The 15,679-nt window shown below is 46.5% G+C and overlaps 1 protein-coding gene across 6 annotated transcripts in view; it reads left to right on the top strand.

Moving 5' to 3' along the window:
- Window positions 1-15,679, top strand: part of LOC147013404 (uncharacterized) — a 153,358-nt gene that overhangs the window by 13,387 nt on the left and 124,292 nt on the right. The window contains exons 1-3 of one of the 6 annotated variants that reach the window (XM_085855205.1): window positions 7,120-7,469; window positions 8,324-8,432; window positions 8,602-8,704. In XM_085855205.1, coding sequence (XP_085711331.1) covers window positions 8,374-8,432; window positions 8,602-8,704 — 162 coding nt within the window. In that variant the 5' untranslated portion in view covers window positions 7,120-7,469; window positions 8,324-8,373. Of the gene's footprint in view, window positions 1-7,119; window positions 7,470-7,500; window positions 7,639-8,323; window positions 8,433-8,601; window positions 8,705-15,679 lie in introns of those variants that run through there. The other 5 variants (XM_085855201.1, XM_085855200.1, XM_085855199.1 and 2 more) reach the window with 5 other exon arrangements.

Below are 15,679 nucleotides of genomic sequence, written 5' to 3'. Positions count from 1 at the left end.
TGTTGTAGCAACTCTAAAGCTGCACCTTTTTATTTTATTTTTTTTTTATTTTTTTTTTATTTTTTTTATTTTTATTTTGTATACCTTGGTCGAGGCTCGTATGAGAGCTAACACACAACTCACAGCAAGGAGGCATGAGACAAGAGGGGCGGGAGTGGAAGGGACAAAACAGTGGGGAACAGACACATTAGGTGAACTGTGGAAGGGAGAGGGATGGGGATGGGACGGGGAACATGGCGAAGAGAAGATGGACATTTCAGGGACTTTCAGGAAGGAAAGTAGGAGAAATGAAGGAAGTGGGCTTGGGTGGATTATCGGGGGTAGAAAAGATCGAGGATTTGGATGGGGGAAGATAAGAGGTGGTGGTGAACAGCTGTTTTGAAAGCCTGGAGGGAAGAATGGGAAAGAATAGAGTGAGGAAGTTTATTCCAAAGGCGGGAAAAAAGAGGAATGAAAGAGTGAAGATGAGCAGTGATTCGTGATTTTGGTAGTTTTACCAGAAGGGGGTTGTTGGCGGACCTTGAGCGCCCTGTGGAAATGTGGTGGGGACAAATCGCAGAGAGAGCAGGGGGGGCAAGGCTGGAGAGGAGTCGGTAGAAGACAGAAAGACCACCGACCAACCTGCGGTGATTGAGTGAGAGGCCCAAAGACTCAGCTTCATTGCGGGAGATGCCGATGATCTTAAATGCCCTGGTTTCGACAGCGTGAAGCCGAGAAAGGTGGGAGGCAGGAGCACCAGCCCAGAGGGGAGAGCAGTACTCCATCAGGCTACGGATAAAAGCTTTGTAAGTGGTCAGGAGCTCAAGAGGGCCGAGGAAGGACTTAGCACGACGGAGGATTCCCAGTCGGCGACTGGCTTTTGAGGCGAGGTTGGAAATGTGACTTTCCCAGGAAAGGTCATGGCAGATAGTGAGACCTAGAAGCTTGAAAGAAAAGTGACCTTAAAATGACCTTAAATCAGTGACCTTAAATCCTGGAGAATGGTACCATCCCAGCCGAGGCTGGATGTTGCCAAGCTCAGGGATGAGAGAGTAGCTGAGGAGTTTGCGAACAGGCTGAGTGGACACATGGGGGGTCTGGGTGCTTTGGGGGGTCCTGAAGAGTTGTGGAGCACCTTCAAGACCACCGTCCTTGATGTTGCCGTTGGATGCCTTGGAGCTCACCGCAGGGCAAAGAAGAATTTTGTCTCTCAAGGGACACTGGATACAATTGACCAGAGTCGCAGGGCCAGGCTGAATGGCAGAGCTGAGCTGTTCAGGGAGCTGAGGCGTAAAACTGTACGTGCACTGAGGGTGGACAAGGAGGCCTATGTGCGAGGAATCTGTGAGGGGGTAGAGCATCACCTGTGGACAGGTGATTCTCGTCCCGCTTACAGGGGAATTCGCGCATTACGTTCATCCAAGCCCATCCCTCGGAGCACTACAGTTCGAGCAGAGAGTGGTAGGCTCTTGACAGAGGAGTCTGAAGTGAAGGCCCGCTGGGCCGGTTACTTTGAGCGGTTGTACCAGGCTGATCCCCCAACTGTCGAGTTGGACGTCAAGGGTGTTACAATCCCTGTTGCTGACCCTCGAATCAACTGTGGTCCACCTACGCTTGTGGAAACACAGGCTGCGGTGAACCAGTTGAAACGGGGCAAAGCTCCAGGGATCTGTGGCATCCATGCCGAACTTCTCAAGGCTGGTGGAAATGCTGCACTCGTGTCGTTGCATGCAGTTTTGTGCTCTGCCTGGAATACAGGCATCATCCCAACTGACTGGAAGAGGGGCCTTGTTGTCCCTCTCTGGAAAGGGAAGGGTGATCGCCAAGACTGCAACAACTACCGAGGGGTGACGCTGCTCTCAGTGCCGGGCAAGGTCTTTGCTCGGATAATTCTCGATAGGGTTCGCCACCATCTGCTTGAGCACCAGCGTCCAGAGCAGTCAGGCTTTACACCAAAGAGGTCAACGATTGACCGTATCCTTGTACTTCGTGTCCTCACCGAACGCAGACGAGAGTTTCGGCAGGGGCTGCTTGCAGCCTATGTTGATCTCTGTAAAGCGTTCGATTCAGTGAATCGGGATGTCCTCTGGAGGATTCTTGGTCTTCGTGGGGTGCCACCAAAACTGATCGATCTGATGTCTGAACTCTACTCTGGTACTGAGAGTGCTGTGAAGTGTGGTGGTACCATCTCTGACTTATTTCCAGTTGTTACTGGAGTTCGTCAGGGATGTGTACTTGCCCCCACACTTTTCAGCACTTGTATGGACTGGATTCTAGGGAGGATGTCGGAGAGATCAAGTTGCGGTGCGTCATTTGGGAATGTTAAGATCTCGGACCTTGACTTTGCAGATGATGCAGTCATCTTTGCGGAGACTTTAGACATCCTCTTGGGGGCCCTCGAGGTGCTGAATGAGGAGTCGGAGCCGTTGGGATTACGGGTTTCTTGGGTCAAAACTAAGATCCAGGCTTTCGGTGACATCTTGGATGCTGCTGTCCTGTCTGTGTCTGTTTGTGGTGAGGATGTTGAGGTCGTGGAGAGATTCACTTACCTTGGCAGTGATATTCATGTCTCTGCTGGCTGCGAGTCAGAGGTCAATAGACGTCTGGGTCGGGCCTGGGGAGTCATGGATTCACTGGATCATGGGGTGTGGAGCTGCCGGTACCTGTGCGGGAGGACGAAAGTCCGAGTCTTCAGGTTCTTGGTACTTCCAGTCTTGCTCTATGGGTGTGAGACTTGGACTCTGACCAAGGATCTGAGAAGGAGACTTAATTCCTTTGGTACCAGGTCTCTTCGGAGAATCCTTGGCTATCGCTGGTCGGATTTTGTGTCCAACGAGCGGTTGCTGAGAGAGACTCGGATGAGATTTGTTACCTGCATAGTCCGTGAGCGTCAGTTGCGGCTGTATGGACATGTGGCTCGTTTTCCTGACTCTGATCCTGCTCACCAGATTCTCTCAGCGAGGGAGTCTCATGAGTGGAGGAGGCCAGTGGGTCGACCACGTGCCTCATGGTTGCAACAGGTTGACCATCATCTCAAGGAGATGGGGATGGGCCTGGCATCTGCCTGGGGGATGGCCAGACGGAGGCCCCTGGAGTACCGGCGGAAAGTGGACGCAGCGACGTGCTGTTCTGGCACATGCTCCCATACCTGACCTGACCTGACATCCAAAAAATGCTACGGTCACAGCTCTGAGTAGAGCAGAGAAAGTGGGAGGGGTGTCTTTCCAATCATCTCATGAGTGGGCCAAAGATTACCGCACCAGTCGGAAACCTGTGTCCAATGGCAATTAACTCTATGAGTACATGCAAATGCAGACATACATACAAACACAGGACCAGGGACACAATTCCCACACAAGGACAGGCTCATTCAGACCACTGCTCTATTCCCACACTCTGTTCGGGTGCCCCAGAAAAAGCTGAAAAGTCCATCCCACAACGGAGGAACGGGGGCGGGGGGAGACTTGAGCCAAATTCAATAATTTACCAATCAAAACATTTGACATCTCTAAATTATGCCCCTAAATGGTAAGGCGATGAAGCTGCCAAAAAGTGACCTTCAACTCTATGTCCCTGGTGACTTCCATCCAGTTCTCAGTGGTCACAACACCAGGGTCAAAACACACCACTAGGATTTTCAAAGCATCCCTTTACTCCATGTATTCACCAGAAGGGGCAGAGCCCATCCTGTGCCATCCAAAGCCCATCCAAACCTCACTCTTCCTTGGGTTAACTTTGGAAGAGGAGACCATCTGAAAGTGCACGCAATGACCCATCAGCCTACACATGGTAACAGTATCAGTGACGAAAACCATCACATCGTCAATGGGCAGGCTCACCTTTAGGTGCTCCCCAGGGGTTCCAGGTACCTAGAAACCAGGGAAGGATGGGTCCGCTCACAGTGCACATGCAAATAGTTCTTTTCTAAAGGGACAAAAAGGACAGGTGGCATTGGGCAGCCCTGCCTAACTCCAGAAATGATTAGGAAAGCTCCTGACAGATGCCCATTGACCAAAGCAAAGCCTTCAATATCCTATACATGAAGCCAACACAGTACAACAAATTTATTCTGAAGCCAAAAACAGTCCAAAACGGCCATCATGTGTTCCTGCGACACCCTGTGGAAAATTATCTCCTGGTCTAAACTGACGACGCTCAGTGGGAGGCCTCTTTCCTCCACAAACTGGATCACTTCTCGAACCAGGCCCATGCTACATGACACGTTGTGACCCAGAACAGCACATGTCTGGTCCGTGTGCAAAATATCCCCCAGGGCAGTGTGTAGCCACCTAACCAATACCTTGGTTAGTATTTTATGGTCCCTATTAAGCAAAGTGATTGGGCACCAGTTGGACAAGTCCTCCCAGTCACACTGTTTGTTCACAAGGGTCACCACATCACGGCACATCGAATCTAGAGCCTGAGAGAGACCGCTACTCGTGCACTACAGGTACATGCAGATAATCTTCTCCATCGACATGCCAAAGGCTGCAATTTGTCTTCCTGGGGAGGCCATCGTCACCCAGAGTTTTATTTGAGGCCAAATCCTGAATGGCGGAAGACAATTCCTCTAGGCTCACCAATTTCTCATAACGCTTCTGCTGTTCGGGACTCAATCAATTATTCAAGTGGCTGAGGAGACCAGCCACCTGAGAGTGATCCACCAGATGGTTTGCAAAGAGCCTGGAGTAATCGTCCTCCACTGCTTTAGTAATCTGGTCAAGGTCAGAAACGAGGCATCCCTCCTCCTTAATCTGAGGCAAACAGCTTTTCTGCCTGGCACATCGTTGGGGAAAAAAAATCTGGTACACTTTTCATTACCCTCCAATACCTGCACTCTGCTTCGAAAGTTGACAGTCCAAGCCTTGGCTTTAAGGAGGCAAAAGGTCCTCCCCTTAACTCGGCTGATCTTTTTGGACATGTCGATCCCTTCACAGAATTTTTTGTGCAAGTATTGGAGGTAGCCTGCAAGGATCTCAAACACTCTTGTTTCCCCATGGCCCCCATTCACCTGGCCATATGGAAAAACAATGCAGTTTCACCTCCAAGGAAGGGAAGAGGTATTTAACCATTTGCCAATCCCTGTACTTACAAATGTAGGAATACACTAAGTTACCACCCCACAAAAGGTTAAGCTTCCAGAGTTCAGAGTTGCTTCACTACAACTTCAGAGTTGAGAGTTGCTTCGCAGAGGTCAGAGTTGCTTCAGAACCCCCAACAGCACATTCTTGCCAAAAGTCTCACTGGCTTGGACAGCGGACTTTGGCAGGAAATTAAACCAAACACAATGATGGCGTCTGCTCGCCATGTCAGGGATCTGAGGGTAGAGACAGCATTAGGGGTGAAAAGCAGGGATTAGGGGGGTGGGGGAGGAAGGGCACACCAAAAGGGAATATAAGGGAACGCAAGAGAGACGTGTGTGTGTTGCCATTTTTTTCAGAGATTGCCAAACGGATGTTTGAGAAACTTTCACAGCTTAATCAGTGAGTGCTGGGGAGTGTTTTTGACCAAAAAAAAAAAAAAAATGATTTCTTTATTTTTTAAAGATTTAAAAAAACAACATTTTGGATTTTTATATCTATCATGCCTCAGCCTTTGTAGCTATATGAAAAGTAATATTAAATGACCCAGACTCCATTCCTTAGTAGATGAAGGGAAGTGTTTTAGTCCGCCAAAAAAAAAATTTCAAACAAGTCTGAAGACGACAATGGTTCACGAGCGGTATTTGACAATGTAGATTGTTTCAGAAGTCAAGGATGAGACAATGTGATAATGTTTGACCAAGTTATAAAAATGATCAACATGATGTGGTACGAGTGACAGGTTATTAGCTGCAAAATGTCGAAAACCCGGTTTTGTTCAACAACATAAAAAATTTGACCTTTGCATAACCTTTAAAGGTCACAAAACAATGTTGTGGACATTAAAATAAGGAAACAGGATACGTGCTATAGCTTATTGGAGTTAGTTTGTCGAAGAAGGTCGAAAACCCGGTTTGATTCCCACAACTTTGAAAATTTGACCTTTGTGGCCTTTAAAGGTCAAAGGTCAAGTATTATGACCTTTGGTGCAAAACTTCCTCCGGAACATTCCAGGAACAATATAACGTCATATAGGCTATATGGCATTTCGCACTCCTCGGATTATCCATACTTTGATGAAATCAGCGTAAAAACAAACTTGAAGGGGGAGCCACGGGAAAGGTGTTCGAGATAGAGCAAAATGGTTTCAAGACTATAGGTGGGGAATGACCTCAAGATTATGCATAAAAAATGTTGTCATCCTAGCTCTCAATGTTTTGGCGGTCGTATGATTTTTAAGTCAAAATTCGCAATTTTCTAAGTTTTTGACCTTGTGACCTTGACCTTGGGACGGAAGTGAAAAATCGGACAACGACAAGTTTTAGATAACTCATTTTGCTATTCAAATACCGAAGAACCCATTCCATTCAGTAACTTCCCGAGAAGATAGATTTTTAATCCGACTACCTCCTAAAATGGCTATTTTTTGGGCGTGGCTCCGCCCACAATGGGTGGAAAACACAACTAGACATCGATATCAAACACATAACCAAGTTTCATCAAGATCGGATCGAAGTCCACGGAGTTATGCTCTGGACACAGACACACAGACATAACGAATATAGTGGTCACTCTGGCTAGCGCTCGTGAACCAAAAAACCCCAAATTTGATTTCTTCAAAATTCCAACAGGATGAGAATAGTACCGGGAATGCCAGGTACCCCCTGGGGTATGAAATAAATGTGATTCAATCCGAGCATGTGGTTGCTGGTTGCCACATTTTGGTGGTGCAGGCGTTAACCCCGGTGATACAGTCCTCGCTGGAGGTGAGCGCAGAGTCTGTCTCGGGTGCCATGTGACAGCAGTTTTCAGCGAACCCGATCGAAAGCCATTATGGGATGTTATTTAAACGGCCTGAGAGAAAAAAAATAACGCTCCGCAAGAAGACCGAAAAGAGCAGAAATACGTCACGCCATCCAAGGAGGATCGACGTACCTCATTTCACGCGTTTACGTCATATAATTACGAGGCAATCGATCGTACAGTGTCATAAATTGCATTCGACGCAATGCATTCACGATCGGTACATAGTTGGCTTAGTTGGTGGCGTTTAACAGATCGACTTTACCGCCGAGGCCCCTGCGATAAGGACGTCAGGGCGTTGCCGTCTGACTTTAACGTGTTGACGTCACGTTCTGGATACTCGAACGCCGTGACGTCATCGGGCGCCGGCCTTCAGCTTGGAAGGAGAAATATTTATTTATTTTTTTGCGATGAAGCATTTGTTTTCGCAGTAACATGTATTTTATGCAATTGTGGTAATCGCATTTCCTCAGGAAGTGACTGGAATTCGAAGGTATATTTGGAATACGATGCGGTAGAAGGATAAGAAAACGAAATGTAGAATAGCAGCCGTTGCTTTCCTATCAGCACTGTCTGCATTGAGAAGTGGATACGCCTGCCTTGTATGTATGTATGTATGTATGTATGTATGTATGTATATCCGTGTCGTATTTATGTTTTGTTCGTCTCCATTTTTGCTCGATCTAAATAGGCCTGGCTGTGAGGTGATCGGTTTGAAACGTCGTGCGAAGTGAAAATGTCGTGGATGTGTTGATTCAATGAACTGACTAAACAGGTTGTCTAACTGTATGAATGTACATTTTTTTCATTTGAACAAAATTGTTCTTCACGTCTCTGTGTGCACTCGTCATTGTGACTTGGAAATACGATGCCAGTTATGAAGTCTCATGGTGTTTTTTTTTTTTACTTCTTCCTCTTCTTCTTTTTTTTACTGCTGCACTGTACTTGCACTTTTCCATCCCTCATTCCTTTTATTTTTCGGTTTTTACTCCCTCCCCTCTCCTCTCTTCCCCTCCCCTCTCCCCCACCTGCCTCCCCTCCATCCCCTCTTCCTGCACCTCCCTCCCTCTCCCCCCCCCCATGTATAAAACCCCTCTTCTCGCACATTCCTCCCTCTCCCTTCTTCTCATGCTGATGCCTTTATTCCCAATTATATTCCTTCTCTTCCACTCATCCCTTCATGCCCACTTTTCCTATACCCCCCCAATCGCCTCCCTACTCCATTTAACATTCCCTCTGAATCATAAACCTTGTTAATTCAACTAATCTCCCCCCTTCCTCCCCTTCCTTACCCAACATCTCTCCCAACATCGCTCTCCTCTATCCCCTCTCCCCTCTCTCTCCTCTCTCTCTCTGATGTCGTTTTCATGCCACTCCATGCACCTCCAACCCTTTTCCCTTGTTCCTTTGCCCTCTTACCACATGATCCTTTTAAAATCCTCACATGTCCACATTTCAAGCTCAATCCATAGAGCTGAAGAACTTCCACCTGCTGTGACGTTTAACAATCATGACTGCTCAGAGAATACGTTCTCCACTTCTCCAGCTCGCCTCTCCAGCAAGCTACAGGTTACTTCCTCTTCCAACACCATTGTTTCCTCGGCGTCCTCCATCTTTTTTGTCCTCACACCTTTCCCCATTCCAACAGTTCACCTTTCTCCTTTTATTCCTGCAGTTACTCATTACATGAAACATTCACACATATGTTCAACTATCTCCTTGTCTCCTTTGTCTACAGTGGCCTCGGTGTTGGCATATGCTTGGAGGAATTTGCAGACACCGACCTGTCTGACATTGCGTTAGACTGTGATGGAAGGACGATCCGTCGAGAAGATTGTGGGGTATGTACTTTATGTATCTTCTTTTAGTTGTCTGATGGTTTCTTCTCTCTGTAATAAGGGTTCTCATCGTGTGCTGCCTTTTTGCCTGCTGGTTGCATCATTGGTTAGGGGCGTGGCTATGCCGCTGATGCAGTCCCCCCATTACCATTATACTGGTGCTCATTTTGCTGACCTCGGGAGGATGACAGGCTGAATCAACCCCCTGGTGTTAATTTAGTGGCCAACGGGGCTGAAACTCGGGACCCAAGGGTCCCAAGCCACCACCCTAACCGCTAAGCCAACAACAGGCTTGTAACAAGGGTGTACAGTAAGGATCATGAAGCAAATTATACTTTTTTTTTCTGTTTTTTAAAAATCGATTGAAAACTTCGGACAACGTGGCAGTCTTCGTTGAAGAGTGATGCTCTGTTCTGATGTGTTTTTCTCTACCTGCATTATGTATCGCATATAATTACCATTCATACAAACACAGGGTATAACGATGTTTTTGCAAGAATACAATGAGTGGTTTGCCGTTGCTTACCCGGTTAAAAAACAAGTTTTGAATTAGACTTCATACCAGTCCACAGTGGGATGTTTATGTCCACATGTCGATGCGAGCAGACAAGGAGGCTTGGTGTCTGAAAGTATGGCTTGTGTTATGATGTGACACCTTTGCCTGTGAAGAATCAGGAAGGATAATTCATAGTCGGATCTCATTATCCCCCTGCCCCCCCACTCCACCCACCCCCAAGCCCTCCTTCTTCCAGATTTTCAGTTTCTCCCTTCTGGGATTTTCCTTCTGTATCCATCTTGTCCACCCTTGCATCCTTTTCTGTCCCCATTCTGACACACACCCATTGTTTGTCAAAGTCTCCCCCTTCAACTCCGCTCTTGGTGTTTTCCCCCCTCTCTCTACTGTTCCTTTTTTCTGTTATACCCTGCTCCGTTCAGTGAACGAGCTCTTCCATGAGCCTTGACTCCACTGCATACAGAAGAAAAGAAAAAAAATTCTCATTGAGTAAGGAATCAAACCCAGACTAGAAATCTCTGAGCTGAGCATTTTAACACACACACACACACACCTGCCATTTTGCTGATGGAGAGAAAGAGAAAGAGAAAGAGAAAGAGAAAGAGAAAGAGAAAGAGGGGTGGGGTGGGGTGGGGGAAAGGAATGCAGACGTGTGATGAAGCATGAGTTATGATTCACACTGTTTCATCAAAATGATTCTGCACCAAATGACAGTGAAGATGGAAACAAAATAATGTCTGAAATCCATTTTCTACCGGTCATAATATAAACACTGTCCGGAGACAAACTCCTGTCCAGACATAAATACCACCCGGACACATCCGGAGCCAAGCTGCCTGGAGACAAACCCTGCCCGGGCTCGTCCATCCAGAGATAACCACCATCCAGGTATATGTCGAGAGAGATAGAGATATATAGATTGTGTATATATATCTTCTTCTTCTCCTTTCGGCTGCTCCCGTTAGGGGTCGCCACAGCGGATCATCCGATCCGCATAGTGATTTGGCACATGTTTTACGCCGGATGCCCTTCCTGACGCAACCCTGGTCGCCTCTTACGACACAGGGATATGGTACACCTATTTTAACCGGGGTATACACCGGCCCAGTACACTGGTACTCATTTCGCCGACCTCGGAAGGATGACAGGCTGAGTCAACCCTCTGGTGTATTAATTCAGTGGCCCAACGGGGCTTGAACTCAGGACCTTTTAGATCCCAAGCCGCTGCCCTAACCACTGCGCCAACACACCAGGCTTTATATATATATATATATAGATTGTGTATATATATATATATATATATATATATAGAGAGAGAGAGAGAGAGAGAGAGAGAGAGAGAGAGAGAGAGAGAGAGAGAGAGAGAGAGAGAGAGAGAGAGAGAGAGAGAGACAGACAGGTGGGGGTAGGGGAGTTAGCAGAGAGAAAATGTGATGCTTTATGAAACACATATACACACACGCACACACACGTGCTTGGCTGACCGGCAATTTTTTGGGAATCTGCAGGTTGGAGTCAGTGTGATTACCAGCTACAGTACTTACTGAAAACAACCCAGAAACCTTGAGTAGATTTCACCAAAACACAACATTGCATTCATACAGATGTTTCAGGGATATAATCACAAACATTATTCTTTATAAACAGCTGCGTTTGATGGGTGAAAAAAAAATAGTCCCTGTAATTTAGAAAATACGTTGATATGGCAAACGACTCAGAAATCGGGTGTTATCAAATATATTTTGCTTTGAAACTAACAAAGGGAAACGTATAACGTTTGTAAAGCAAATCCAATAACCAAATGCTTTAGAAACAGGTGCGAGGACAAAGGAAAACCTGAAAGAACCTCCATAAGATACGGAATGAAACTTTACCACCATGACACCTGTAACAGGCATGGCATGTCCACACACCCGTGGAGAGTCCGTACAGATCCAAATCTACTCGTATGTACCACGTCCGTGTGTGCTATATACGTATCTCTACCTTTTACTCACCGTCGACTGCACATCCCGATCAGGACACAAACTGAACTGTACAGCTCGGTAAGTGGCTTAAGCACTCAAGCATGCCAACGGAACCTCTGGCTTGGCAAGCGACTACCAATTGCAAGCGATACAACAATGCACCCGGAAACGCCAGTGCAATGTCCGAATTGGACAAATTAACACTTTTTTGGGGAGTCAGAACTGCTGATACTTTAAAATCTCGAGCTTACATTCTGTAATTCTTGTTAGTTTAAGAGATTCTCTCGGTTATTCGTATGCGCAAATGAAATAAAGCCACGAATGCTTGCGTCTCCAGGCGTTTATAAGCATTGCAATATACCCAACGATTTGTAGCTATGATGAACAGGCATTCGATGATATGAGTGAGGAAAGTGAAAAAAAATAAACTTTATCGTGAAGAAGTCGTTGCGGCCTGTTTCTAAGTCAAAAGCATGGTTGAGCAGGCCAAAAAACATGGCGGCTTCAGATCCCAGTGAGATTACCCCAGGAAACGCCTTCAGACCTCAGACAGTGAGGTGGCAGAGGATCGTCTGTGAAGGGTATAGTTAAATGAGGCTGTTAATTATCTTCAAAAGGGGTGTTTTAATTAACTCGAACACCCAATACAATTTTCACTCTTGCACTTCTTTGGAGTTTTCTTGGTATGCATGCAAAGTTTCAGGCTACTAGTTTTATAGTTTTGGCATTATAGAGGTCACTGACGACACACTGACACACTGACACACTGACGCACACACACGTACACTGCCTTTTATTAGTATATATACACTGCATAGCCAAAAGTATGCAGACACCCCTTCTAATTAGTGGATTCGGCTTATTCAGCCACAACCATTACTGACAGATGTATAAAATCAAGTACACATCTATGCAATCTCCATGGATAAACACTGGCAGTAGAATGGGCCGTACTGAAGAGCTCAGTGACTTTCAACGTGGCACCGTCATAGGATTTCACCTTTCCAACAAGTCAGTTCATCAAATTTCTGCCTTGCTAGAGCTGCCCCTGTCAACCGAGTGCCGTTATTGTGAAGTGGAAACATCTCAGAGCAACAATAGCTCAGCCACGAAGTGATAGGCCACACAAGCTGACAGAACGGGACCGTCGAGTACTGAAGCGCCTAGCGCGGAAAAATTGTCTGTCGTCAGTTGCAACACTTTCGACCGAGTTACAAACTGCTTCGAGAAGCAATGTCAGCACAAGCACTGTTCGGCAAGAGCTTCATGAAATGGGTTTCCATGGCTGAGCAGCCGCACACACGCCTAAGATCACCATGTGCATTGCCAAGCGTCGGCTGGAGTGGTGTACGAGTAAAGCTCACTGCATTGGACTCTGAAGCAGTGGAAACTAGTTCTCTGGAGTGATGAATCGTGCTTCACCATCTGGCAGTTTGACGGACAAATATGGGTTTGGCGGATGCCAGAGAATGCTACCTGCCCGAATGCACAGTGCCAACTGTAAAGTTTGGTGGAGGAGGAATAATAGTGTGGGGCTATTTTTCATGGTTCGGGTTAGGCCCCTTAGGCCTTAGTTATTTTATAACTTGGTTTACGGATTTGCCGACAGTATATTTGCCAAAATGAAATATAAATATAAAACACATTTTTAGCCTTTTATATTTTACATTTTCCGCCGAAGGTGCAAAAGTTTCAAAACCCGAAATGTAAACGTCGGCATTTATTTTCAAAATATAATTTGGTGCGCGCGCGCCAAAATGCCGAGTCACCTTTAACCGAGCTGCGCAGTAGAACTGCGCAGTCGTCTTCGGTCATGGCGTCTGAGCAGTGGCCAGTGTGGTTCAGATTGACTGTTGTTTCTGGGGCGAAAGTGATTGTTAAGAAGTATGTCAGCGGTATAAATTCGAGTGATTTAATCACGCAACATCTTGACGACGAATATTCTGGCCGAACGATTGCATCAATTCAGTGCAGCAGCAGGGATGATTCGCACGCTACTCTCGATCGTACCGATTTTGTTTCCATAGAAAGTTGTACAACGCTGTTCGTATTGAAAGATTTCGGTGCCAAGTACGTCAAAGTTTCCCTGCGAGATGCTGATATTCAGCCTTCAACGGACCAGAAATCAGCCTTTGATGTGCTCATGGGGATGGGGAGACGGTACGATCAGATGCCCACTGAAAACTAAGCTGGTTATGGCTCTGATTGACCGTTTTGAGCGTGTAGACACCTTTTTTTAAATCATATCCAGCACTATGCACTGGTGTGCACGCACACATCTACAACTTGGACAGTAATTTTCTCAGCATTGTTTCCATTTGTTTGATGATCCAACAGGTTTCTAGAAGAAAAACATGCCAGACTATATTGTAAAAACAAGTTTTAATCCTTCTTCATTGTTTTTCACATCAGATGATACAGTGAACAATGGCATCCTGCATTTGAATGGTTTTCCATCTTCAATGTTTTCTTAGATCCTCCTGGTCTGGGATTTATATTTATTCCCCCCCCCCCACCTACCGTTGTCTTTTCCATGGAACATCCGAAAAAAAATCATAAAATATATAATTTCTAAAAATTGAAATTATATTTATATTTATATTTCGACCTACCGACCCTACATTTTAGCTGAAGAACTGTGTAAACCAAGTTATAAAATAACTAAGGCCTTAGTTGCAGTGAAGGGAAGTCAATGCTACAGCATATAATGACATTCTAGACAATTCTGTGCTTCCAACTTTGTGGCAACAGTTTGGGGAAGGCCATTTCCTGTTTCAGCATGACAATGCCGCCACGCACAAAACATGGTTCATATAGAAATGGTTTATCAAGATCGCTGTGGAAGAACTTGACTGGCCTGCACAGAGCCCTGACCTCAATCCCATCGAACACGTTTGGGATTAATTGTAACGTCGTCTGTGAGCAAAACCTAATCACCCAACATCAGTGACAAGCCTCACAAATGCTCTTGTGACTGACTGAAAGCAAATCGCCACAGCTATGTTCCAACATCTAGTGGAAAGCCTTCCTAGAAGAGTGGAGGCTGTTACAGCAGCAAAGTGAGGACTAACTCCATATTAATGCCCATGATTTTGGGATGAGATGTTGGACGAGCAGGTGTCCACATACTTTTGGCCATATAATATGCATTATATACAATATATATAATGTATTGTGACGTTCACGGGACTTGAACGGTCCCGCCAACGTAGAATGAGCCGAAACGATGGAGGCGGTTTATTTTTTTGTAACCCAAGGATGGTGGTTTTAATCACCCTCCAGCAAACAGGACGAGGAAGGTGGCACGAGTCGCTTTTCACTGAGTTAATAATGTTTATTTTTCTAACAAGAACGATAATAAGAGGAGGGATCCGTAGGCGATTCGACGAAAGGTGGGGTGGATTCAGGCGTGGGGGAAAACACAAACAATTCCAATGGATATACAAATCTCAAACCCTCTAAGGCACCAGGTACACACACACACACACACACACACACACACACACACACACACATACACACACACACACACACACACACACACACACACACACACACACACACACACACACACACACACACACACACACACACACGTAGCTTGTGGTCAGGCTTGCCCGTGGTGTCGACGTAAAAGTCACTGGATTGGTGCCGGACGAGCTGGCGTTGCGCCCATCAGGGGCAGGAGACACGGTGGTGCAGAGGTTCCGTCAAACCTTCAGCGCAGAACCGCGGTTCCCGGCCTGTCAGCCCGAACCAGCCACCGTGGTGCTGCTCTTGGTGGTGTTGACCTCCTGGTGTGGGACCAAGACCGCTCACAGCCGCCAGGTAACCCAGTTCCTGCGCCAAGATGCGAGTAGGAGAGGGAGGCAGGTCTGCCCACCGTTCGGTTCCGTACTCGGAGCCAGCAGAACTAGAGAGCCAACCGAGGTGATGCACGAGGCACAGCAAGGCCACAAGACACGACGAAATCCAGGAACGAGCAAGCACAGCCCAAGAGAGCTCTGAGAGACTCGCCTCGACGAGAGCTTTTCTTTTTTTTTACTCCTCCCCCTCCCCTTCCAACCAAATCGCTTTTATACTCCAGAGTCCTTGTCACTTCCAATGGAGCCCTTTTATTGGCCCTCTGCCTGTCGCCTTCTGCCAATCGTCATCCAGGGGGCGGAGCCATCATCAGCACCGTTCTGACAGTCATGGCAAGCCTACAGGGAATACTAAAAGGGAATACGCATAAACACTTACCCTAACCCATCTCCCTATCTAAATACGTGACAATTATCATTTCCCCCTTTAAGAAATGGACATTTACTAGACAATTTATCACCACTGAATTGCTACTTATTACATCGAGATCCTGGTACAACTCGAACAGCATGGCGTTCCTAATTAAACATCCTAATTACCCTTTGAATGCATATCCCCCCCCCCCCAGACGTAACAATATATACACACATATTGTCGTGTCGAGAGGGTTTAGCCCCAACCTGGATGAAGACG

This window comes from Eptatretus burgeri, chromosome 14 (assembly GCF_056783735.1).
Source record: "Eptatretus burgeri isolate ZD-2024b chromosome 14, Ebu_testis_v1, whole genome shotgun sequence".
NCBI classification, from domain to species: Eukaryota; Metazoa; Chordata; class Myxini; order Myxiniformes; family Myxinidae; genus Eptatretus; species Eptatretus burgeri.
The sequence above is the reverse complement of the archived record's forward strand: the minus strand, read 5'-3'. Positions and strand labels throughout refer to the sequence as shown.